A 24,993-nucleotide genomic window follows, 5' to 3' on the forward strand; every position below is an offset into this window, starting at 1 on the left:
GATAGATTATTGCTCTCGATGTGACACATGCCTTGTGGTGTGTGTGTGTTGGCTTTACATGGAAAAGGTAAAGACTACAATGAAAGATGTTCCCATGATGGATTAACTGCAGAGTCTCAGGAATGTAAAGTTGACATGCAAGGTAATGAGTTTTGTACACTCAAGCATCAGAAAGAATGCGAAAGCTTTTAAAGCGATGTAATATTTTCCTAAACACAGACACTACAGCCGGAGCATTCCTGTGTCTCTCTGTGGTGATAACTCTTATTTCTGACACTAGCAGTGCTAAAATATGAAGAAAATTGTAAAGAAGTAGCACTTTATCTTTCCTTATATCCTTTTAACCTAATAACCATTAAGTAATTATACGTGTGTGCTGTTTATGGAGGTGACTTTTTATGTTATTATACAGTATATTATCATAGCCTTCAACTTCATCTGTTTCATGGTAAATAAATTACATTTGTCTGCTATTGATACAACCCTAAGATCAACATACAAGCACCAAATATCTAGAAGAAAGAACATCAGAAATGAAATAAGATTATATGATAATAATCTGACTATTGATCTTATTCTGAATAAGACATTGTTTCAATTGAGTAGCTAATAGAATATCCCATTCATAGTCCTAATTACATTACATGACAGAGCATAGAGATGCGAAATGGGAAATGTTGACGTATCAAACTAGAGGCTTAAAATGATCGAATCATATCTGAGAAAACAATAACAATATATACAAACAATTCATTTTATAGTTTTTATTAATAAAAAACACTTTCACAAAACTCTTTTTACCCAACAAGTATTTGATGAGGCCACACATGACGCCACATGAAAATAAAACGTGGGGTAATCTCAGGGAGGAAAGTTCAAGCTCCACCTCCTCCACCAGTGTGCCAGTTATGATTGGCTGGAAAGACGTCGCATGAAAAACAGACGCGTGATCCATATTCACAACAACACAACGAGTACGAATATACACATAGGAGCATCAATATTTTATTATAGAATAGAATATATCAGAATATTGTTGACCATGTAATCAAAGTCAATGATACCGTAGATCAGAAAGGTGCAGCTACATAACCAAAAGAGAAACAATATCTCTGAAAACAGGATTGGTTTCTTTTTTTTTTGTCAAATATTGCTCATCTATCTTGTTCTCATCCAATTCAACCTTATCAAACGGATTTCTTGAATCGTTCTATTCCTGGAAGAATGGATTCATTCATTAACAAACTCTGACTAAAGCTCTTCAACGTTCCCGACCACTTTCTGCAAGGCTCCCCTACCTCTCCATATAATTCCCTGTGTAGACTTAATGTCATTTTGAATCCGAATGAACCAAAAATCAATGACTCTTTGTTCTGATTTACCAGTTTCATCTAGCGCGTGCATGCAGCTAATAATTCGTTCATGTTTTACAATCAAAAAGATTCTTGTAACTGCGATGAGCTGTGTTGTGTCATGAGGTGTTTCAGAGAGAAACGTACCATGTGGCATTTAGCTGTGTTAGTTCCACAGAGAGCGAGGAGACAGGGAGACAGCGTGGTCAGCACATGTCTGATCGATTCGCTGCTGTACCGATCCAAATGAAACTCAGATTAACCAGCTTTTGATGTCACATTCAAATGGCAAATCATAACTTTACTGGGGTTTGTTTGGTTGTTTGGTTGATTGATTGATTGATTGATTGATTGTTACTTTGTTTGATTGATCGATCGACCAACTGGCCGACCGACCGACCAACGTATTGATTGATTGTTTGATTATTTGATAGAATGATTGATTGATTGATTGTTTATTTGTTTGTTTGTTTGATTGATTGATACAACAGACATCCCATAATATTGAGCAGATGACAGTTGAAAGACAGCATCTTCCTTTATTTCACCCTAAATGAGATCTACACATAGATATTTACAATCATTTTAAATTAAAAACACTCAGATTAATTATTTGCACATGAACAGCAGTTTCAAATATTGTTATCGATTAGAACTATACACTCACAGATAACACGCTTATGTTTTTTCCTGTGTCACTCGCAGGCAACCCGCACCTCCTCTTCATGCTGTCATGTGCTGCCGTCCTCATCGCCACTTTCTCCTTCATCGCTGTCATCGCCTGCCGCAAGAGAACACAGGTACATAAATGACTTAATGTGCTGCTAAATCTTAGAATTTATCACATATAAATGTCTTCTTTAATACGTCGGTGTAACGTTTCATGACCCTGGGTTTAATGGGGATGACAGGACACGGATATAGTGTCCTAGTTGGTTTCTTCCAGGTCATAAAAGTAAGTAGAGGTGAAATAAAGCTCTTCATCACAGTATAATATTGTTTAAGATTAATTGATTTGTATGGATTTGTGTTTGTTTGTAAACCTCCTTGATTAAATCAATGGTTGCATGCTCCCAAACGACCACAAGGAGGCGATCTGCGTCTAGAAATAAATTACACCTGGGCAGAAATTTGAGTGAGAAGAAGAAGCTCCCAGAAAAACCAACCTGCTTTAAATATGTGACTGATCTTTATTGCTTGTGCATTTGCAACAGACATTTCACAGATTAACCCTTTGATAAATGTCATTTAGCAGATTCCTGTGTCCAGCAACGCTTTATACCTGAAGAATCCAGAGTCAGACGGCCAGAGCACGATTCTCTTTAAATTCTCCAACCTGGAGAGAGGAGAGAAGGAGCCGCTCCTCCTGCAGTGTGGGACTCAATACTTCTCCTAAGCACCACAGTTCCAGAGGCTGCTACATGCACATGTATATACATTTGGCAGCAGGAAATACACACCTATGCCTTTATAGAAGCAATGACCACTTTCCTCTTTACACATATCAACATGTTATAGGTTTATATCCCTACATCTGTGGATGACCAGTACATAACACGCTGCGTAATCTGTGGTTCAGCAAGTCACATACTGTCTGCATTGTCCCTTTAAGACAAGGTGATGTTGATCAATTAATGAGGCACTGAGCTCGAAGGCTGACATTCACTCATAATGATTTAATAGCTCAAGTGTAAGTCATGTTTAAACAATGATCGTTCATGTAAGCATGCTGTCAATGCGCCGGACTATACTCTTTTATTTATGTTTTTGTTTTCATATTGATGAATACGTTTGAGAATGGCTTTGCTTTGCTTTCAATAGAAGAATAAAACATATTTACTTTGTAGCAGCGCTCAGTTTTGATCTTTGTCAAGAGAAGCTGCACATTTGAAGAGCAACAAATGTGCAGAACACACTCAAACGCCGCAGCTTTCAATGCCACAAAGACCAGTTTGTTTTTCGGGTGAGCTGGAACGTTAACATGGAGGATGACTGTGTGCTGGAGGAGGCTGGTGATGTTCAGCTTGTCGGACGCATTAATTGGATCGTCTAGTGTCAAAGCGACTGAGGAAGAGGAGGATTGGGGTCACAGGCTGTTGTATCTGATCAGACTTACATATTTATGAATTGTGTTCGACTGCTTAAGCTTCAGACCTTACAGGGTTGCCAATTTAATGAATTCTGTGTATGAAAGGTAGGTGTAATAAGCTAAATTAATATAATACAAATAATACAAAATAATTCAAATATCTGATCATGCAGCTGTGGATCAGGAGGTATAGAGGGTCATCTACTGACCAGAAGGTCGTTGGATCCATCCTCGGCTCCACCAGTCTGCACTCCAAATGTCCAAGTGTCTTTTGGTAGGATACTGAACTCCAAATTGCTCCTGATGACTGTGACAACAGTGTTTGAATGACGAGGGGTGGTTAAAAAATGCACATGCGTGTGTGTGTGTGTGTGTGTCTCGCACAGTAAAGTGCTGTGAGTGGTGGATAAGACTGGAATCAAGCTGAATAAATACTGTTTAAAAGTACTTCCTTTTGGCAACAGAAAGTGAGGTGATCACCAAAGTCATCAGGATGTATCCTCTGGGAACCCAGTACAATGTATCTGGACCAAATTCACTCGTAAGGCTAATCAATAATTCCTTAATATGTTATGTGTCATTACTATCTATGGGTTGAAATGTATAACAAAGATATACAGGTTTTTCATAATGAAGAAAATGGAGCTTTACAAGTAAGCACTTTGAGGGAGACTCATTATTCTTCGGCATTAAGTAACATGTGCTAAGTATCAAGAGAAAATGGTTTGAGTAGAACTTAACCAAACAAAGGGGATGGCGTATAATTACCTCGCACAAAACAAAATCCTTGGATCTTTTCTCACCGCGCTGACGTCTATCAGATGACTTCTGTGCCGTTTAGCGTATTGACGGTGTTTGATGACAGCTTTCCCCCCCCGTTAGAGGTGTCACAACATTCATTCACTGCGACTCTCTTGATGAATGCCAGCCGTCAGAGATGCAGCGAGGAGCGGCAGGTGCTTTGAGCATCGACCTTGGAGCGAAAACACTGCTGATGGTGAAAAGTCTGCAGCGGTCCACAGTTCTGAGAAGAAGAACACCTCGTGAATCTGAATTCAAATGCCTCCTCTCTCACATCCACTGGAGCTGTCTCATGTAAATAGAAAGGGTTAATGAACATACTGCAAATGTTCATAGCAGCTTTTTCAATTACTCAAGCCAAACAAACCTGTTTTTTTTCCTTCAAAGAAACCGTTTTCCAAAGATATTTGGCGAAGAAGGCAAATGTGGCCTTTTCAACTCACCCAAATACAACCTTTATTTGAAAAATAAATGTCACCGTAAATTACAGAAAAGCGAGTTAAAAGATTTGTGAGTCCCCATTTCTGTAATAAACACTGAGTTGAAAAATAAGAGGGAGCTCTAGTTGGAGATGTGTTGCCTGAAATATTAAAACAAGGACAGTGATTATAGCAGCATTAATAGGTTTTCCTTAAAAAGTTGCAATTTCAGGCAAGTTAAAGAGGCTGTGATCCCAACCCTGACATACAGTATTGTCACCAATTGATATGCATTGACTCTAACACAGAGTCAATCTAATATTCACTCTCCTTGTAGCTCTTTTTTGGTCTCCACCAACTCCTGATCAGGTTTAGTTCAAAATGACAATAATAATATCTGTATGAGAAAATAAGAAAGAAAGAAACGAACTTTAGCAACAAAAGTGTATCCAAACAGGAGTAGGAACTAGTGAAATCTTGCCCCCCCCCCCACCCCTTTTTTCATTTTTCTTCAAAAGATTTAGTGAATTGCCGCAATATTCCAGCTTTCATCATAAACAGCTCGATCACAATCAGTGAACGAAAAACATTCACAGCTCAGCGAGAGCAGATAAGCAAATTTGCAACAAACAAATCATATTCACATCTTGTTGCCTGTCTGTGCTCCACCATCATCTCTATCTGTATTCAGTATATTGGTTTGAAACATTGGTTTTAATTTGTTAAATATTTGTATTCCTCACAGCTTCTCCATAACACCTTTGATTGTAATACAGTGACTTTAATCCTCACTGATTGTTTCTCATAAACATATAAATTCCTCCCAAATTATGCTTTTAGACTTTCTCTCATGTGAAACATCAGCTGGACGCCGGCTAAATTGATTTATTTGACCCGTTTTGAATTCGATCAGGTCTTTAAACTTCAGTGCTTTAGTTTTACAAAAAGTGGGTTGGTAAGTTCTCTGTAAGTGGTTTTATTTACTATTCTTATCTGCCCCCCCATGAAGGAACAGTATTGAGTTAATAAAGAGGACTAATTTATATTTGGCTTTATACATCTGTTTCTTTATACATTCCCCCCCCCCATTATTTTATTGGGCTAATTAATAATAATTTCTTCACACACACACACACACACACACACACACACACACACACACACACACACACACACACATACAGACATAACAAACTCAGCCCAGATAAAAGACTATAACATAGAGAGCATCCAGTGTCATTAGAAAATGTGAAGAGAGGAAAACAAAGACGTGTGTTCCACTTTGGCCTAAATGTACAAGCTGAATAAAATCTGTCCTCAGACAAGGCCGCCAGAAAACCAGCCTGTGTGAATTCTACAAACTAATCAGTCCGCGACGATAGTACAAAGGCAGCAACGACGGAACCTTCAAGCTCTCGAACATCAAACCAGTCGCCGTCTATAATTACACATATGTACATTTAACTCAACTGAATGTTTATTTGTTGATTTAAGGTTCAGCTGCTTCTGCGGCTTCTAAAAAGCTGATAATCCTTCAGGATCTCTGGGTTTTGTTGATGCTCCAAATCAAGGGTGTAATCAGGGGAGATTGGCACGGTCAAATATTCTCGAAGATTTCCACATGATTATTTCTTACCGATGAATAATCACGTAATACACCTTAGAAATAATCACTATTAATATACCGACTAGCTAGCAGCCAAAGTAGCTCGAATCAAATTGGAGTGAAAAACATTTTTCTCTGTTCATGGTTCAGATTAAATTGAATCGTTTTAAAAGAGTCAATATATTTCATTCAGTGAGATGGTATGAATATATCACATCCAATCATCAGCATAACATATTTACCCTTCTTGTTTTTAAAGCTGTGTGTGGTCGCAGGCAGTCTCTCTGTCAAAAGGGGGTGTGTCTGTGGTGTCGGCCGTGACCTTTCGGCCTCTCTCATCAGTTAAGCGTTGCTAATGCCACCCAGGACACCTGTTGTTGCTCTGACCCAGGTCATCTGACTTTAAAGACCCCGCTCAGCCTGTGTGTCGCTAACCGCTCCTGTGACACTTCGCCAGCTCGACAGATAACTAGAGACACGTAGCAGATCGGCCATGTGCTTAAACAAAGTCTGCAGCAGAGCAACTGGCTGATCTCGCATGACCCTGATTCATTTCGCTCTTAAGTACCTGAAACGGATCCCGGTGAAATATTCTAATCAGCAGGAAACATACAGTGTAATGGCTGTCGGTCATTTTCTTTATTTCCCACATTTTCATTTACAGGCAAAGCGAAACATTTTTCAACATTTATAAAACATTAAATGGCACTTAAGTCTTCATTCGAAGGCCACAGAACAAGGTTGACATCGCCTCATACATGTACACTCGCTTAAAACAGATATAACATAAAAAAAAAAAAACTACAATCTTCCCGAGCAGAGACACTAAAGAATGTAAGATCACACGACACATGCAATAATTAACATATGCTTCAATCTTTTGTTGAATGCTTGGTCACAATACCCACTGCAACACTGCATATCACAAATAGGAATATGTCACAAGATTGACACTATGAATATATTCATCTCCCATTTTGTTCAAATGGAAAAGGCAGGAGGGGGAAAAAGCACGGTGACAGACTCACTAGTATCACTGGCATCAGTTCCACATGCAAAGAATAAAGCTTTCCAATGAGCTGAGGTTTTCTCTAATGAGCCGGCAAACTAAATCAGTATGAGTTTTTCTTTTACTGAGTCTATTGCACACATGCTCCAACCAGTGCCACGACACAGATAAAGTGCAAAATAGTATTCGTCCACTTACATTCCCCCTTAAATGTAGTGAACACGTCAGGATCAGAGGCTTGATGGATGTTGGCTTTAAGCCCATTTCCTAGTTAAGATAGAGACATAACATTAGCAAGACCTGTTAATCTTTCCTCCCACACAGCGCACGCAAACGCCAGCTCGCATGCCAATGCCAAACCCTCAGCTATAGTCTGGACCTCAGCGTACTTGTAGTAGTCGCAGGGCCTGCGTGCGTCTGGCTTGGATTTTAATGGCTTCAAAGCTTTGGGAGGTGGATGGAGGGAGGGGGTTGGGGTTAATACCTGAGGGGACCTTTCTGCTACGGCGTGGGTGTACTGACGTTTTTTAAAGAACCTTAATCACGTAACAATTTGCACTTTGGTTTGTTCCCACATTGACACGGATCCACTTGTCAAAATGTCTAAAACTGACGTGTGTATGCAAGCATTTCCTTTTTTTCAGAAATCCTAACACGTAAACCCAAATATACAGTATCTCTGTGCAAAGCAGATCAAACAACACTGTTACACATCCATGTATAACATTAAGTCCGTTAAACCTCCTCACAGTAAGAGAAGACATTAATTGAAAATGCTGAATGGATGGAAACGCAAGTTAATGAAAGGAGAAGCAGTTTTCAAGCGTTGGGCAGCCGGTCCTGACACACCTCCAGAGGCCTTTTGAATGCCCCCCTCCCGAAAACCTCGACGTTGCTCGCCAGCCAGGAGACCACGTTCCCCGGGATGTAAGAGCTGCAGTTGGCCATCGACTGGATCTCGACGGGCTTGAGCACGCGGTCCCAAATGTTCACCTGACTCAGCTCGCCCACGAAGGCCTGTCCGGCGTCAAAGCGCCCGCCCACCACGTCCTGTGAGGGCCATAAACAGGAGGTGCATTGTAAAGCATCATCATCAACAACAACACCGTTATCCAAGGTAATTATCTTTTTGAGTTGAAGGCGTCGTTAAGGTTTTTTAACGTCTGTTATTGCCTCTCCTCTACACACAGTATAGTTTCAATTGAGGAACCCAAGGCCAGGTGCTTGGCTTATTTCTTTCTGTGAATTCCATGACTTCAGCAGCTTGGTTACCGTCTGTAATTACAAAGCTAACACATTGTAAGAATTGTATGCGTTCAGTTTAATATCAAAACACTCATTATGTGGAAATTTGGCTTCTTTTCGCAGAATTTCTCCACCAGTGCCAGCAGTGAAAACACTTTCAAGTAGGGGGATAAAGAAAAATCTATCTATCTATCTATCTATCTATCTATCTATCTATCTATCTATCTATCTATCTATCTATCTATCTATCCTTCTATCTATCCTTCTATCTATCTATCTATCCTTTTATCTATCTATCTATCCTTCTATCTATCCTTCTATCCTTTTATCTATCTATCTATCCTTCTATCTATCCTTCTATCCTTTTATCTATCTATGTATCCTTCTATCTATCTATCTATCCTTCTATCCTTTTATCTATCTATCTATCCTTCTATCTATCCTTCTATCTATCTATCTATCCTTTTATCTATCTATCTATCCTTCTATCTATCCTTCTATCCTTCTATATATCTATCTATCTATCCTTCTATCTATCCTTCTATCCTTTTATCTATCTATCTATCTATCCTTCTATCCTTTTATCTATCTATCTATCTATCTATCTATCTATCTATCTATCTATCTATCTATCTATCTATCTATCTATCTATCTATCTATCTATCTATCTATCTATCTATCTATCTATCTGTATGTCTTCAATGTGCTAACAGGAATGCAACCAGTGTGGCCCAGGTGTAATATAAACATGCTCACAACGACAACGCTAACGTGGTCTTGTTTATCGGGTGCATTCATTGAGCCTGATGGGAATGTGATTAATTAAATCAAAGTAAAACAGGGAATAAGAGCATTGCTGATGGCTCTGGATACAACTTTAGATGTAGCTTTAGTGTGGTTAAAAACATCGTCTCCACAGACGACTGCATCTTATTCCTCCATTCTCACATTTTTAATAACGCGCTGATTGGTCCAGAGGGAGACCCCAGCATGTGCTCTGCAGTGACGGGTTTATTCTTGTCTCATAGAATTGTTTTGTCAAGATAACCTGCCTCCACCTTATTACTTCCTCTTCGGCTCAGATTTTCTTGTTTCCGCCTGCAGTTTGCAGAGATGCATCATAAGTAACACCGGTTGCTGGCAGAACTACCTGACATGAGGAATTTATATATTTGTTTAAAAAAAAGAAGAAAAATGTCACTTTGTACAGAAGAGATGTCATTTGTGGTTAATTCTAGGACCTAATAAGTAAATGTGAAGACACAGGGACGTGTTGAATAGACACAGACAAACCTGATCACTGATTTTCTCTGACATTTTGTGGTGCGTACCTGCTCCTGCCCCAGGATGATGACTCCCCCTGGTTTGATCGGGTGCCAGGCTGCCAGGTTGTCACCGTTTCCCAGCTTCTCTCCATTCTGGTAAGCCTCCCATTGGCCGTCTCGTGTTGTCCAGCAGATGCAGATGTGGTGCCACCTTCCGTCGCGCACCTCTAAAGGCAGTTGGGCGACCTATCAACACAATACACTGCACTTAGTAATTTTCGTTGTGTGAATTAGACTCAGATTCCACACAGTTCAAGAGAATTGAGAAAAAAAGAGACTTCTTGCCTTGTCGTTGATGAGAAGCTCTATTGGGTTATTGCCCCACTCGATCAACACAATCTCATTCGCTTGGCCCGGCACCCCGTATGAGAAGGGTGTCCCTATGCCGGGCAGGGCGCTGGACTTGATCCACATGCAGAGTGTGAAGGCGTACATCTCTGGCAGGCTCTTGGTGATGCGGCCGTACAGGTAGTTGGTCCGCTGGGGGAGGGACACCTTAAACTGCTCGGGGGACTTGAAATCTCCTCCCCCTGAATGGAGAGAGAGAAAAGAGATGAGAGGTGTTTCGTGTCTTTTATGAAAGCTGTCCGTCTCTGCCTGGGAGTGAAAGCCTGGAAACAAAAGCAGCACCTCCCTTTACACTTCATACACAGTCGTGGTTTAAAACAGCCGAACAAAGAAAATTCAACGAATGTGCTCGTCTCTCACTTTCATTTCACCATCTCTGATTCATCAGACTCGCTCAACTTCTTTTTACCTCTTGAGTGCCTTCCTCTGCCTCCTCTCCATTAGTGTATTATAAGAAAAAACAGGTTGGATGCTTTGATGTCATCATGCATCATTCCCTGGATCCAGGGTCTGTCACAGGGAGGCACTGGCCCCAGCTCTAATCTGATTGGCCCCCCTAAGTGACCCTGTCCTGTCATTAGCTTTTTAATATATATAAACTAGTCACTTACCGACAATACTAACAATAAATATGTCAATTTGTTCTGTATTTTATAAGCTTTTTTGTGCTAACAATAAAAAAAAACGATATATTCAATGATGTGTAGCTTTGCTCAAAGCTACAGAGCTAACACTAAACAAGGAAGGACTTAAATGCGCACCTTACTGAATCAGCACGGATGTTGGACAAATAATTGGCCCCACTGTGTAAGTTGTGGCCCCTTTTTTGGCCCCTGATTTTGAAAAATCCCAGATCCACCACTATCACCCATCAATCTACCTTTCTCCAATTCACAGTGACCTCCATAATCTTCAGTACAGCTACAGTCTGAGACAGAGAGAACTCAGACTTTTGGCCAACACTGTTATATGATGTAAATCTGACATTGTCACCGGATGCACAGCCCCGTAGTGTTGTCCCATACCTTTCTCCAGCTCACTGATCCGCTCCACCAGGGCGTTCAGAGTGCTCTCGGTCTTCAGCCTGTAGGCGGCCGTGGCGTTGGACAACATGCTCTTCTCCTCCTCCAGGTTGCTGACTTTCCTCAGGAGCTGCTTCTCCAGCTCTGCGAGGCGACGCTGCAGCAGGTCGCGCAGCTCAGTGGGGAAGGAGGCGCCGGATATGTTGGCCCGCATCTGCTGTTGCTACAAGGAAAGGGATGGGCATGGAGATAATCAGGTGGCAATGAGCCTGCTGAGAAGTGAAAGTGATGCCTTATATCATTGTTTTAAACAAGCTGTGCTTCTGTGTGAGAGGCTGGCAGGCCTGTGTATACACTTTTAGGGTTTTTCCATCAGTGGACATTAGTACATTCTCTATATTGTTTGTCGAAGGTTCTGGTCAGTTTTCAGCACTTATATTAAATCATCCATGGAAATCCCTGTTTGTTCCTGTTACATTAAATGTAATAATATTTCAGGAGAAGCACAAATTGGCATCAGAAATTTAAATATGAGTGATGGATAGTCATCATATTTTGGGGCACTCATTTTAAAACCGGGATGAAGAAATTGTTCAAGCTGCAGTTGACTGAACAAACATAATAAACCCACAGGTTTTATAATTGGTCCTGAGTAATAGGACGTTTGAGGTTGCTCAATTAGACAATTAATCTCTTTCCCATGGATACCTGAGTTTGATCACCACCATATGTGCTCTAACGATTCTCAGAAGTGCTACTGCTGAGCTGTGAATCTACTATGTGTCCTAATCCTGCAAGTCCGTTCTGCGCATCAAACGTTTTACGCACTTGGCTCAGGTGGCGTAACGCGTTGTGCCATATTGGTAGTACCTTACCTCCAGGTTCTCCAACCGGTCCTTGAGCCCCTGCATGGTTTTCCCAAGACCGTTAATAGACCCACTGGGGTCTCTGGGAACATCCCCCATCGTGTTTTGCTTTTCTTTGCCCCAGGAGCCCCCCTTGTCGTACTTCCTGTCGTCGGTGGTTGATGCGCAGAGGGACAACTTGGTGGTTAACTCGTTGATTGTGCCAATCTGTTTGGAAATCGTTTCTTTCTGCAGTAAAATCGTCTCTCGCAGCTGCATGACGGTGTTTCTGAGCTCCTCTTCTTGACTCCCGACGGTAAGCTCCGGTAATAACGTCACAGGGCAACTGGCATCGCCGCTGAGGGGCACTGCCCGGCAAATGTACCGCTTCCCATCGTCCGCCTGGATGCTCGGTTGTTGACCCGAGCCCGGTGCAGAAAAGCATAACAATCCGAGCAAAACTGAAAACATACCGGTGGCCGGTCAGGGGAAAAGTGGGAAACCGAACACTAAATCCTTAAAAACACGAACGCAACTCTGAAGTTTGGTGCGTAAAAGTGTTCCCCTGCGCGGAAAATGCCCCCAGAAAAAGAGAACACACATCACGTATAACTATATCTAAAAAGTAGCCCCATGTCTGACCGTCGAAATCAAGAAAGTTCTGAGCAGAAAATCCGATAAAGGGCGATTGTGTGGCTGTAAGCCCGGGTAATGTGACTTGTGTGTACCTGGACTATTCCTGGAACAAGCGGAGCGCGCAGTGTGGTGCTGATCGGACAGCTCCTCTCAGGAAAGAGGATTACAAAAAAAAGGTGTCTGCGAAAGCTTCCTGGATTGGTTGTAGTAGGCTGACGTCACCGAGCTGCGAGGTCAAACACAATAGTTCACTGGTTTATTTGGAAAGTTAATTTAGCAGTGGCAAGTATGAGGAGTTAATTGTGTCACAACAATTAGGCTGATAAGGGGGGGGGGGGGGGGGGGGGGGGGGTGCCAAAGGGACTGGAAAGCTGTGATTAGTTTTGTGGCATCTCAGGAGCATTAAAAGTAATTTTTATTTCCGTCTGTTCTGTTGTTTATTATTCACTCCCAATTGCCAATAGACACGTGTGAGAAATGTGGAAGTTGTGGATTGTACAGTCTGTGGATCATTACTTGAGAAATACAGATCAGCTGATAAGGCCAGTGAGTTGAGATTATATATTTTTTAAATCAAAACTTAAAACGCACCACATTCCCTGATTTTACCTTATTCTAGTTTTTGTTATTGTAATGGTTGGTCATGCTCAAGTTTCCGTCACATATTTAGTGTTTTTATACTTTTATTCTTGTCTGACTGAGTTTTAATTTGATTTATGTGTAATTACTCTAATAAAATTCAGAAACGAAATATAATTTATGACAATAAATTAGCGATATGGATGCCAGTTCATCCAGCCATCAACAACACGACAAATCATTCAGACTGCAGGTGAATCTGTTCAATAAACCAAGCGGTGGAGCAACAGGATGTGGTGGTAAACAATTAGCAGCAGCCGCCTGTGTGCTCGTGAAAGGTCAATATAGCGTGGGGCGCAGGCTGCAGGAAATACCACTGTGCCTTGAACACGGCGTCCAACCCTGCTTCAAACCACACAGGGGTTTTCTTGCTTTAATGACCCTCGAGGATGAAGAGGCAGAAACTGTTTTATTGTTCAATTGTGGGCTTTAAAACAGTCGTCTTCTAAAGGAAGTCACTTGTGGAGATCTGCATTTGTTCTAAATAAACCAAATAAGGACAAGTCATTAGAAATACACTGTGGTTTGAGTGGTTTGGTGAAGTTGCTGCTTTTAAAAGGCTGCAAATCTCACAGGCAGTTTCAAACTAACTAGTGTCAATAAGTATCTGTCATATTAGGTTGGTCTGTATCATTTTAAATTGAAAGACTTTTTTACAGGAGCTTTGGTTATCCACCTATCAGTGTCACTATTCTGCTCTTATTGGAACGAACACACTATTAACAAAAGCCCATTTATATAACATACGTCATAGGAAAATCATTCATAGTTTTTCAGTGGTGGGACAAGTTTTAAAATGTTCTAATACAAAAAACACATTGTTAGATAGAACTGACGCATCATTGTATAATGGCACTTTACTGTGTAGTTCATGGTCAAAGTATAGCTCTAGTTTTATACAGTTACAAAATGTAGTCCAGTTGTTCCCATCTTATGGTTGTCACACCACATGCCTGAAGATAATACAAAGTTCTGCTACACAAATCTACACATTTTATATATTCTCTCTTACTAGCACTTCCATTTTTCTTGGTGAAATTATTTCATAACCCCTTGTCCTCAAACATGTTCTGAAAAATCTTTGAAGGTCTCTTGTGTAATCATGTGAAAACCCAAATTAGACACAGCTTGGACCACAAGACAAAAATGTTGGCAACCACTGGTTTCATCTTTAATAATGGGTTGTCTTTATATAAACTTGTCATGTGTCTTTATTTTAAGTCTCCCCATTTATATATATATATAATTCTAAGCTTATGGAGGCAGCCATGTTTCCCTGGCTGCCTCCTAAGGCCAACATTTCCAAAAGTATCATCTTAATATGAAATGGAGTAAAAAGCTTCTGAATATTTGAAAGGAAATTCAAACTGAATAATATAAAACTTTTAAGACTGTGGCTAATCGACAATCCATGGATTCAAGGCATTTATACAGATTTGCTGTACATTATTTTTTGCACTGTAAATAATTTCTATAACACAGCAACTACTGTGTCACAGCCGGTTTGCATGCTGTGGCTCAGGTGGTAGAGCGGGTCGTTCCACTAAGCAGAGGGTTGGCCTTTCAATCCCAGTCTCTCGCATTGTGCATGCTGAAGTGTCCTTGAGTAAGACGCTGAACCCCCAGCAGTGAGTCATATGTGAAAGGTGTTGCATATAGATGCATTGTGTGAATGTTTGTGTGAATGGATGAATGGCAAAGACTAAGTGGTCAAGACCATAGTGCTATAGATACAGACCATTAGCCCAATCAAATGCATACTTTTGAGGACAGAGATGAAGATGAGCAGAGCGAGTGATGATCAACATCTTCAGTTTGTTGAACACAGGCTTTAACAGACTCTCCCTCCCTCGGGTTAACGCAGAATATTTCACTCTGACATCACACCTACTCTCTGGTTACCAGGTGACAAAGACAAAAGCTGATAAAAATACATATATATATATATATAACAGCTCCTAGAAATGAAATAGTCATCCAGATGCAACACTGTCATCATGAGATTCAAATCTTGAATAATAACCACAAAAGCTGGAGGACAATCTGATCTGAGTTACACAAACGTTTGGTTCACAGAGGACGCGTCCTCTCATTTCGCAGAGTTTGGGAGTGCACACTGGTAAAAAAAAGAAAAAAAGAGTGAATGTGGACGGGAGCTTTGGATGCAAGAATAGATTTTTCAGGGCTCATTGTCGATGATTCAGACGCAGACTCAAGGAAAGTGCACATCCTTCTATATGAGAAACAACACAGGGGTTATCCTGCTTCATCAAAGGGCATCGGCAGTGCACTGAAAAAAAAACAACTACCCACATTTCTAATGGACAGATGAGTGGTTTTTGGAAAAGCTGCAGAACCAGAGCATCATCCACTCTCCCTTCTCAGGATAAAGCCCCTGTCAGGAAGAAGAAGAAGAAAAAACACAACCGAAGCGAAGAGGACAGTGCAATAAGCCTGAGACAAACATCTTTTAGCAGATCATTATTACTTAGGGGACAGGGAGCGCAAAAGAGAATGAGAATGTCACATTATATGTCAAATTATCTGTGACATTATACATGGCATTCACTGAAAAGAAAATCTCATTCTGCAGCCTTTTGCCAGTGGGCTCGCTCTTTGGACGGAGGGGGGTGTGGAGCGGAGAGTTATGAATTAAAACTCATTAGCAAAGCATATGGGCAGGAGACAGGTTTGATAGATTAGACGAGATAAATAATAACCATCTTTCAACCAGACTACATTATTCCCAAAGCTATTAAAACAAGCATTGTGTAAAAAAAGAAAAGGAAAAAAAATCTCATGTCTTGTATTCACGCTTTTATTTGTGATTTTGGTGATGAGAATTTGAGCAATGTTTAAAATGATCACAGAGAGTAGTATACTGGGATTTTAGACAATACAGAAGAGAATAAAAACTGTCTCGATTCAAGATCAGTGAAACAGTTTTAACAGTTTTCTGGCACCTGAACAAAAGAAAGTAATATCTCAACCTGAAGATCAGGATGTTTTGTTCTCGTTAAGCCTACACCAGGCATCCGATTAGAAAATAATGTGATATGACTGTGATGCTTTATGCAAACGTCCACACGTTTAATTCAAAGGGAGCTGAGACACAGTTCCTTCTGTTTAATTCATCGAGGGTTATTGGCATCACGCTTGTTTTACTGAGAAATTGTCCAGTTCGCTCTCCCACTTCAGTGTGCTGCCATCTCCTGGTCAATACAAACCACAATAACTGGATCTTAAAGAAAACAGCGACTAAATGAATGAACAGTGGTGGTGGGGTAAAAGTACAAATAAGTAGATAAAAATGTACTTAAGTATTAAGAATATAAGTACTTGCTGATGTAGCCTGTTCCCTAATGCAACAGTCTACCACTATGGTCTCAGCGGTGGCATCTCTGCTGCTGCAGGAGTCGGATGTTACCTGCTTGCTCTGGTGGAACCAGTTGAGAAATTCCCCTCTCAATATTTATTAAATTTAAAAACGTACAAAAAGAATGTGAACATCTAAAGCGATGCAGAGCAAAAATGTAGTGGAGTAGAAAGCACAGATAGTTGCTGATATATGGAGCAAAGTAAAAGTACAGATACATGAATAATGTACTTGAGTATAGTAAGTAAGTAAATGTACTTTGTTACAATCAGTTGTTGTGTCTCATGGCCACAGTTCTGTTTTCATGGAGATCTTCCGTGCGGGTCGTGAATGTTTTCCTCTGGCTGCTGTTTTTTTTCCCTCCAGCGTAACATTTAAGATCTTTAATTCATAAGAAACAAAACCTCCTCCTAACCTCTGACCTTGTGAATAAATGTAACCCCAGGGAATATGGTCGCAAAAGACTTCTCTAACTTTGAAACATTTACCACTGAAACGTGATGGAGTGTCTATTAACGACTTGCTGACATTTAGAACTGCAGCCCCCGATGAGTTATTAGAAAGTGTGACCCAACATTTATGACTCTATTAATACTGGAACTGCAGGAATTAACGACCCATTAACCTGACGGGTTATAACTTATACAAGAGCACAATTTATAAACAGTGACTTACTCTACAATAATAATAATACAACTTCAAGCCAGGCTTATGAAATGAACACTACCTGTGTACAACCCTTGTTTTAACATTTTAATATATATTATTAATATGAATATATACAATCAGCACATTATTCCAATATGTGTCGACATGTTCAATCTACTCTATCGTCACTGGAATCAAACCAGGACACTATGGATATATTTATGGATATAAATTATATCTTATAACACATCCATGGTAACAGAGGGAGCTGCCGCCACTGAGCATGCGCAGTCCTCCGCACATTTTCTTTACCGGAGAGAAGACCATCGAAAACGATGGTCTTATACCGACGGATCTTCACAGTGTGTCCTTCCGCACGGACTAGAATAACATGTATTGGACACCACAAGCTGTTCTCTCACAGTTTAACCTCAATTTCATCATTTATCTACAAGTCTCCATATATGTAAAATATATTAAACTGTTTTACATGTTAATAGTGAAAGCACGATCAACTAATCGCGGAGGGATATCACTCTCAGCAGCAGCCGCGCGAACCCGGCGGATACAGAGCGACAGCTTCCGGTCTGTGGAGCTCGGTAAGTGCTAATGCTTCGCTTTTTATTTTAAACTTTAGCACAATACTGGATGTTTCTCTCAGCCACGTATATACGAACCGCTTTGGACGTTTATTCGCAACACCGTGCTTCTCTCTGTGGCCTGTTTTTATTCATTTTTAACATAGTTTAACGTCATGGGATGCGCGAGCGCTTTCTTTCTTTGGGGGGAAGCTAGCTCGTTAGCTAACAGTTGCTAACGTGTTTTGTAAATTAACATAATTTGTGTGCAGCCATAAGAGATTATTGGTGACTATTTGTGGCTTATTGTGCGAACGAGTAAGCATCCAGTGTCTCTCGTTAACAGAAACCATGGTATTGGCGATGAAACCGAGTTTTTAATTCATTCATGCTGTTAAAACTGTGCTAGCTGATGCTGAAGAGGCGTGTTGTTTGTGGATGTGTTGGTGTCTTGTTTGGGAAACACTAATGTTCCTGTAATAAGGCTTGAGTTATCCCTGAATGTTGAGGAAATGCACTCACCAAACGCATTTCTGTCTAAAAACCAAGCATCGCTTTCACTGTGAGTGTTTTTAAGTGTCTTCTGGTTGCTGCAGGGTTCATGAGCTCCCACTGAGAGCTGCGCAGACCGCTGTCTGCCCCCCTCCCCCGTCCCCCTCAGCTGCCCGGGCTGCCCCCCCACTGCCACCATGGCCTTTGTGCCCGCTCCCAGCCCCACCGTGGTGGACCAGACCACCCTCATGAAGAAGTACCTGCAGTTCGTGGCTGCGCTCACAGACGCCAACACACGTGAGTACACAGTGTCCTCGATGTTCTCCCAGACGGCGACTGCAGCGATGTCGAGTTGTGTCAGGTGTCTGCTGGCACAAGGTGGCCCCCACACTGTGCAGTGCCAGAAAAGGAATTTCAGAAGTTGGTCACATTTATTGTCTCCAATACCGGAGTTATTTATTACTGTGTCAATTAAAGCCAAATGTATTGAAGTAGCCCGTTAGAAACAGCAGGGATTGAGCCAAAGTGCTATACAAACACAGTACGGATAAGTCAAAACAATGCAAGAGAAAGATGAAATAAAAGTAAATGAGAGACATTATCCTAAGACAGAAGGACAATTTAGACTTAAAATGATCGATAATTGGACAGGACTCAATTTGGGACGGGAGACAACTCCAGAGCTTAGTGTCGGCAACAGAGACGGCTCGGTCGCCTGTAGTTTTCAGACAAGAAAGGGGGATTGAAGTGTATGTGTAAGTCAGTAGTTTGACAAATATTCTCATGGGTGTGGTGATATTATCTTGCAGCCACGAATGATCTTATCTGCGCTAGTCAAATCTTGAGGTTTTACATTTCACCATTTCCTTCCACTTCACCTTTATTTACATGGTAACTTTTGGCCTGGTGGCCTTCTTTATAACATGAGCAGATGATCAGATGCCGTATAAATACATACAGATGCAAAATATCAATAACTTTTCATCGGAATTTCAATTACTAGGCAATTTTTTAAGGGAAATATGTTGAAATGAATGAAAAGATTTACATAAAAATAGTTAGGGTCTCGTATTAGTTGTTGTTTGGATTTGAATAGTTACTGTTAATACACATTTACATAATAGATTTCTTATGCACGTTATTTATTACACACATGGCCATTTTATGCTTAGTGTCAGCATGGTGTCAGGCAGGACAGCTGTGTGTAGCAGGGGCAATGTGATGAGAGCGATACTCTTTAGTCCAGTTAGAGGTACGTGTGCGTGAGAGAGTGCTTGTTGAATGAATGCGTTTGTGTGCTTGTGTGTGTGTTTCTTGACGTACCTCTTGAACAAACTGGACACTGTAAGTCAAACTGATAAGATCTGAAAGCCCCTGCTGAGCACATGGAAACTGTCATGAAAAGTCAAACTGTATCATTAGCATGTTGGATTAATGGTGGGGCTCTGTCCTTCAACTTTCAGCTGATGAAACAAAGCTGAAGATGATGCAGGAGGTCAGCGAGAACTTCGAGGTGAGTTTGATGAATGTTCTCAGTGTGTGATGGAAAGAATATATTCTCTTTCTCTCTGCTGATTGACTTTTAGGAACTTTACTGGAACCCAATTATGTTTAAACCTGTACTTTTTTCACAGCATGGAAGCATTGCTCGTACTGATTTGCTTCATTTCATAAAATCTAGTGGGTTTGTCGATTTCAGAATGTGACGTCTTCACCTCAATACTCCACCTTCTTGGAACACATCATCCCTCGCTTCCTCACGTTTCTTCAGGATGGGGAGGTGCAGTTCCTTCAAGAAAAACCCACGCAGGTATGAGGCAATTATTGCTCTTTCTGTCAGAGTTGTTGAAAATGTATTCGTTAAATTGGTTATTGAAAATTCCACACAAAACATCATTATATTATATAAAACGGTTAAGGTGACTGTGAAGCTGGATTATTCAAGTAAAAAATGTTTTCCATTTGTGCAGCAATTGAGAAAGCTGGTGCTGGAAATCATCCACCGCATCCCAACAAATGAACACCTTCGTCCACACACCAAGAACGTCTTGTCTGTGATGTTTCGCTTCCTGGAGGTTTGAGTCCGGTTTTCTTACAGCACAACATTTACAATTTTGTTCTGTTACTCCAAACTGTGTTTCATCATTTTCTGCTAGAAGTTGCCTTATTTTCTAAGAGTAAATGCAACATTAAATGCTGCCAAATTTTTCTTTTTGCATCAACAGCTTTTGACTTTTGCAGACATTGGTTGATTTATTGCTGTGACACAACTGTATTGAATGGAAAATGGGGACATTGCTGATAATGTCTTAAATTTACGCTTCTCTGTGGGAAATTGGCAGAACACAGTTATGTATCCAGGTATTTCACACAAACAGGAGCTGTTCCATGGTTATTTCACCGAATTTTCTTCCCTTGCTTTCTCCAGATTGAAAGTGAGGAAAATGTGCTGATATGCCTTCGCATCATTATTGAGCTGCACAAACAGTTCCGCCCTCCAATCTCTCAGGAGGTGAGTTCTTGAGTTGTGAAAGAATTTGAAAGTGATTTTGATCGGGCCGCCCTCAGCTAAAGGAATTCTTAGGTGATGAATTTCTGTCATATTGATTCCCCAGCAAGTGATCCTTTCTGTAATGGAAAGAAATTCATCAAAAAAATTGTTGTTTTCCTCTCATTCTTGAAGAGATGAACTTTTGAAAATTTTCTCAGAGTGTTGGACCTCTTGGAGTCTGAGAGTTTGGGATTAACGTGTTTTCAATAATCCTCTCTTCTCAGATTCATCACTTTCTGGACTTTGTGAAGCAGATTTATAAAGACCTTCCCAAAGTTGTAGTAAGTATTACTCCACCTCCCGTCAGTCAACTGATTCTTCAAGTTGTGCACATGTTGTTGTTATTTGTGGTCGTTTTGTTTGGACTCTGCTTGTCCCAGACATCCGTACTGTGGATACCTGGGACAAGTGCAGGCAGATGCTGACCCTGACACAGGCCTGGCTTGTTTACTATATCATGTGAATGTGGCCTGAGCATCCCAACAACCTGTGTTTGAAAATCTGGCTTAAGTGCTGCTTGATGGTCTGTATGAGGGAAAAAAAGGAAGTAATCATCAAACATCATATTCCTAATGATTAGCCAAATCTGATTCAATAAATGAGCATGGTTCCATTGTCATCCTCTCTTTGGTTTTCTTTCCAAGCATGTCTATGTCTTTGTCTTACCTTAATGATTTTTCTCTTACCATTGTTTTCTTTCTCCTCCGTCCAGGCCAGATACTTTGAGAACCCACAGGTGATTGCAGAGAACACGGTTCCCTCCCCAGAGATGGTGGGGATGATCACCTCTGTGCTGGTTAAGACTGCACCTGAGAGGGAAGACAGCGAAACACGAACAGTAAGATAACCAACACTTGTATATCCACTTAATTGTCTATGGTCAATAGTTTTACTGTCGTTAACCACTAGGTGGTAGTAGTGCACTGTGTTGGCACATCAATAGGAGTCACCACAAACTGTGGTTATCCTCAAATGAAAAAAATAAAGACAGTATTTTATGCTATTTTTCCAGCTGTGGCTTGTTTCACATTAGTAGATCCATAATTATTGACCACAGGGAGATCTATAAACATATTTATAGATCTAAAAGTAATTGATGTGAGATTAAACCTGGGATTTGAGGTTGTGTGACGAGATACATCCAGGTCATAGTCGTCTAAAAGTTTTATAAAGGCGATGCTGTACATAATTTATGCCTCACTGAAAAACCTGTTCCTTCATTGAAAATCCTAAAAATGTTTTTCAGTTTTGTGCTGGAAACATTTGAGACCACATTATTCAAAAGAGCAACGTGTATTATTCAATAGAGCAAACTATTTTTTTTAACTTAAACCTGTTAATCTCTCCTTTACTGCTGCAGTGGTGTATTTGTCCAAATATCTTCGTGTGTCCAGCAGCTGCATGAGTCCGTTAAATTACAGTCTCCTCCTTTTCTTTCCAGCACACCATCATCCCTCGGGGATCTCTGTCTCTCAAGGTGCTGGCTGAGCTGCCGATCATAGTGGTGCTGATGTATCAGGTGGGTGAAATACTCCTGGACCGCTCTAAAGATACATATTTCCTCTCATTTACCTTTTGATAATGTGGTTCGATAACAGGAGAAGGGAATAAGTAAATGACTCACTACAAAATCGGGGAGATCTGCCTTTTGCTGAAATTTTGAATTTGCAATTTCAATGCGGAGAAAATGTAATAATGACTGTGTTACCAGGTTTACTGTAAAAGACACTTCCTGTGTGGAGGTGAACATTAAGTTTCTGTTTATTGCCAAGATTCTGACTGAACTGACTCATCTACGATTTAATTGGATTCATAAAATTCCCAGCCTATTTTCTGCGCTAAAATCACATATTGTGTTTTGGGATGAAAACCTACAGCTGTGAAAATGTGTGAATTTATGAAAATGAGTTTCACTGACTGTGATTGTGTCTTCGCTGTGTCCCTTCAGCTGTATAAGCTGAACATTCACAACGTGGTGTCAGAGTTTGTACCCCTCATCATGAACACCATCATGCTCCAGGTGTCTCCACAGGCCAGGTAAGATGCACGTGTGTGTGCGTGTGTATTTACATTACATTACATGTCATTTAGCTGACGCTTCTATGTACATTCTCGTTTCAGATCATTTATTTTAATTTTTCTTCTCATTTCTTGTGTGGCACTCAGTCTTTTTGAAACTGTTGCTCTGCACTTTACCTGCCAACGCTGGAGTTAGAATCCATTCGAAGAAGTTCAAATTGTAGGAATTGGCTTAGCGGGAGGTGAAATCTCTCAGGGTTGGAAGAGAGTTTTATTCAGCATTCTGAATGGGAAGTAAATGGAGCAGAGTTAATTTAGAAAAAAAATACCTCAGCAGTGTGGGGCAGGTACGGAGAGAGTTTATTTCTGATGTGCATTAACATCTGTGCCCAAATAAAATTAAAAATACAAACCCACCCGTGTAGAATTTATTCCCACATGTAGACGCACAATTTCAGCCTGTGTAATTGCCACCGACTGCAGGTATACAACATCATTAATGTCTGTGATGGAGCTAAATGGCTTTTGTATGTAAATGCTGCCGTTTCCTTTGCAGGCAGCACAAGCTCTATAACAAGGAGCTGTATGCTGACTTCATTGCTGCACAGATCAAGACTCTGTCATTTCTAGCCTACATCATCCGCATCTACCAGGTACACCTGTTTGCTGGCTGCGAGCTGTCTCATCCACTTTCAATGAACAGGCTCACTGAGTCATCTTGTGTTTGGCTTTGAATCAAGTGGCAATTGTTTTTGAAAGATTGTTTTCTACTTATCTCCTTCTGTGGGAGTCAGTTTATTGGCAGGAAGTTCAGTATCATGTTTTAGTCAAGCACTACTGTAGAGAAACTAGCCTGTCTCAATATACAGTAAATGTATAAAATTAAATAATATATAAAATGTAATGAAATTGTGCTGATGTCTTGTTTGTGTCCATCCTGTTAGGACCTGGTGGGTAAATACTCTCAGCAGATGGTAAAGGGCATGCTGCAGCTGCTGACCAACTGCCCCTCCGAGACGGCTCACCTCCGCAAGGAACTGCTCATCGCAGCCAAGCACATTCTCACCACGGACCTCCGCAGCCGTACGTAACACACACACACTCATTAAAAAATGCATATAAACTAGTATAAAACAGGAAAATGAGAAAGCTGGGTGACATAAATACTGGGTCATAGTTCATAATACATTTATTTTCCCCCTTCAGTGGAAGCCATCTTCTGGCCATCTCACACCTAATTTGAGACTTTTTTCTCTTCTGAAATAAATTTTCTATTAACTGTCAAACTGTGGCTGTAGAATCTCATTTTTATTTGGACAACAAAGTGGCAGATAAGCGAGAGAGAATGAATTAAAACCTCTGATCAATGAAATCTCGCTACATTTTTTTTTGGCAGATCTTCTGCATAATGTTCTTCATTTTACAGTGAGTTACTTCTGCTTGTGTAGCTGAAATTATTTTCCGTGATTCATCCTTTTTTCTGATTTAACACTGTAGAAACACGGAAAACTATTTAACCATAACTTGGTGTTTAGTTGACAGCACAGGAAAAAATAAATCAGTTTTATGCATGTTAGTAATTCTTTACCTTGTCCATTTTCCTCCCATTTTAAATCCTTGTCAGCCATTACTTTCTTGAATCACGCCATGAAAATCTCTTTGTGTTTCAGAGTTTATCCCGTGTATGGACAAACTTTTTGATGAATCCATCCTGATCGGCTCTGGCTACACAGCTCGGGAGACTCTTCGGTGAGTCTTGTGCGTTCACACCCGTGGTTGTTTGCCACTCAGCCAGGTGCATGCTAAGTGTCCGTGCATATTAATGAGGTGGTTGTCGGTGCTGCCAAAATTCTCAGGGAAGCTGACTGCATTTGCAACACTGAAGCACAGATTGCACTGTCAAGTTGTCATGTACACCCGCAGCTCAGGCTGTGTTCGACTCCCTTGAACCCTCTTCAGATGCCAAACTAGCTCACCTCATCAACAAAATAG

At 40.7% G+C, this 24,993-nt stretch overlaps 3 protein-coding genes across 6 annotated transcripts in view; 2 read left to right on the forward strand and 1 right to left on the reverse strand.

Moving 5' to 3' along the window:
* Positions 1-3,142, forward strand: part of tmem130 (transmembrane protein 130) — a 6,248-nt gene extending 3,106 nt beyond the window's left edge. Inside the window, exons 7-8 of one of the 2 annotated variants that reach the window (XM_034569844.1) lie at positions 2,058-2,152; positions 2,605-3,142. In XM_034569844.1, the coding sequence (XP_034425735.1) occupies positions 2,058-2,152; positions 2,605-2,748 (239 nt within the window). In that variant the 3' untranslated portion in view covers positions 2,749-3,142. The remainder of the gene's footprint in view (positions 1-2,057; positions 2,153-2,604) is intronic. The other variant, XM_034569845.1, reaches the window with a different exon arrangement.
* nptx2b (neuronal pentraxin IIb) overlaps positions 1-12,838 on the reverse strand; it is a 19,413-nt gene extending 6,575 nt beyond the window's left edge. The window contains exons 1-5 of one of the 3 annotated variants that reach the window (XR_004612092.1): positions 12,093-12,838; positions 11,221-11,440; positions 10,133-10,377; positions 9,854-10,033; positions 7,868-8,326 (exon numbers count right to left, since the gene is read on the reverse strand). Coding sequence is in view for 2 of the 3 variants with exons in the window: in XM_034569839.1 (XP_034425730.1) it covers positions 8,096-8,326; positions 9,854-10,033; positions 10,133-10,377; positions 11,221-11,440; positions 12,093-12,533 (1,317 nt within the window). In the remaining variant the exon portion in view is untranslated. Of the gene's footprint in view, positions 1-6,891; positions 8,327-9,853; positions 10,034-10,132; positions 10,378-11,220; positions 11,441-12,092 lie in introns of those variants that run through there. The other 2 variants (XM_034569841.1, XM_034569839.1) reach the window with 2 other exon arrangements.
* Positions 12,839-17,934: 5,096 nt separating this feature from the next.
* The window catches only part of trrap (transformation/transcription domain-associated protein), a 79,516-nt gene continuing 72,457 nt past the window's right edge, over positions 17,935-24,993 (forward strand). The window contains 13 exon segments of the mRNA XM_034570128.1: positions 17,935-17,960; positions 18,536-18,728; positions 19,895-19,944; positions 20,131-20,241; positions 20,402-20,506; positions 20,860-20,943; positions 21,207-21,263; positions 21,695-21,820; positions 22,424-22,501; positions 22,931-23,019; positions 23,558-23,654; positions 23,946-24,084; positions 24,672-24,750. Coding sequence (XP_034426019.1) covers positions 18,629-18,728; positions 19,895-19,944; positions 20,131-20,241; positions 20,402-20,506; positions 20,860-20,943; positions 21,207-21,263; positions 21,695-21,820; positions 22,424-22,501; positions 22,931-23,019; positions 23,558-23,654; positions 23,946-24,084; positions 24,672-24,750 — 1,115 coding nt within the window. The 5' untranslated portion in view covers positions 17,935-17,960; positions 18,536-18,628.

This window comes from Hippoglossus hippoglossus, chromosome 19 (assembly GCF_009819705.1).
Source record: "Hippoglossus hippoglossus isolate fHipHip1 chromosome 19, fHipHip1.pri, whole genome shotgun sequence".
Lineage (NCBI taxonomy): Eukaryota > Metazoa > Chordata > Actinopteri > Pleuronectiformes > Pleuronectidae > Hippoglossus > Hippoglossus hippoglossus.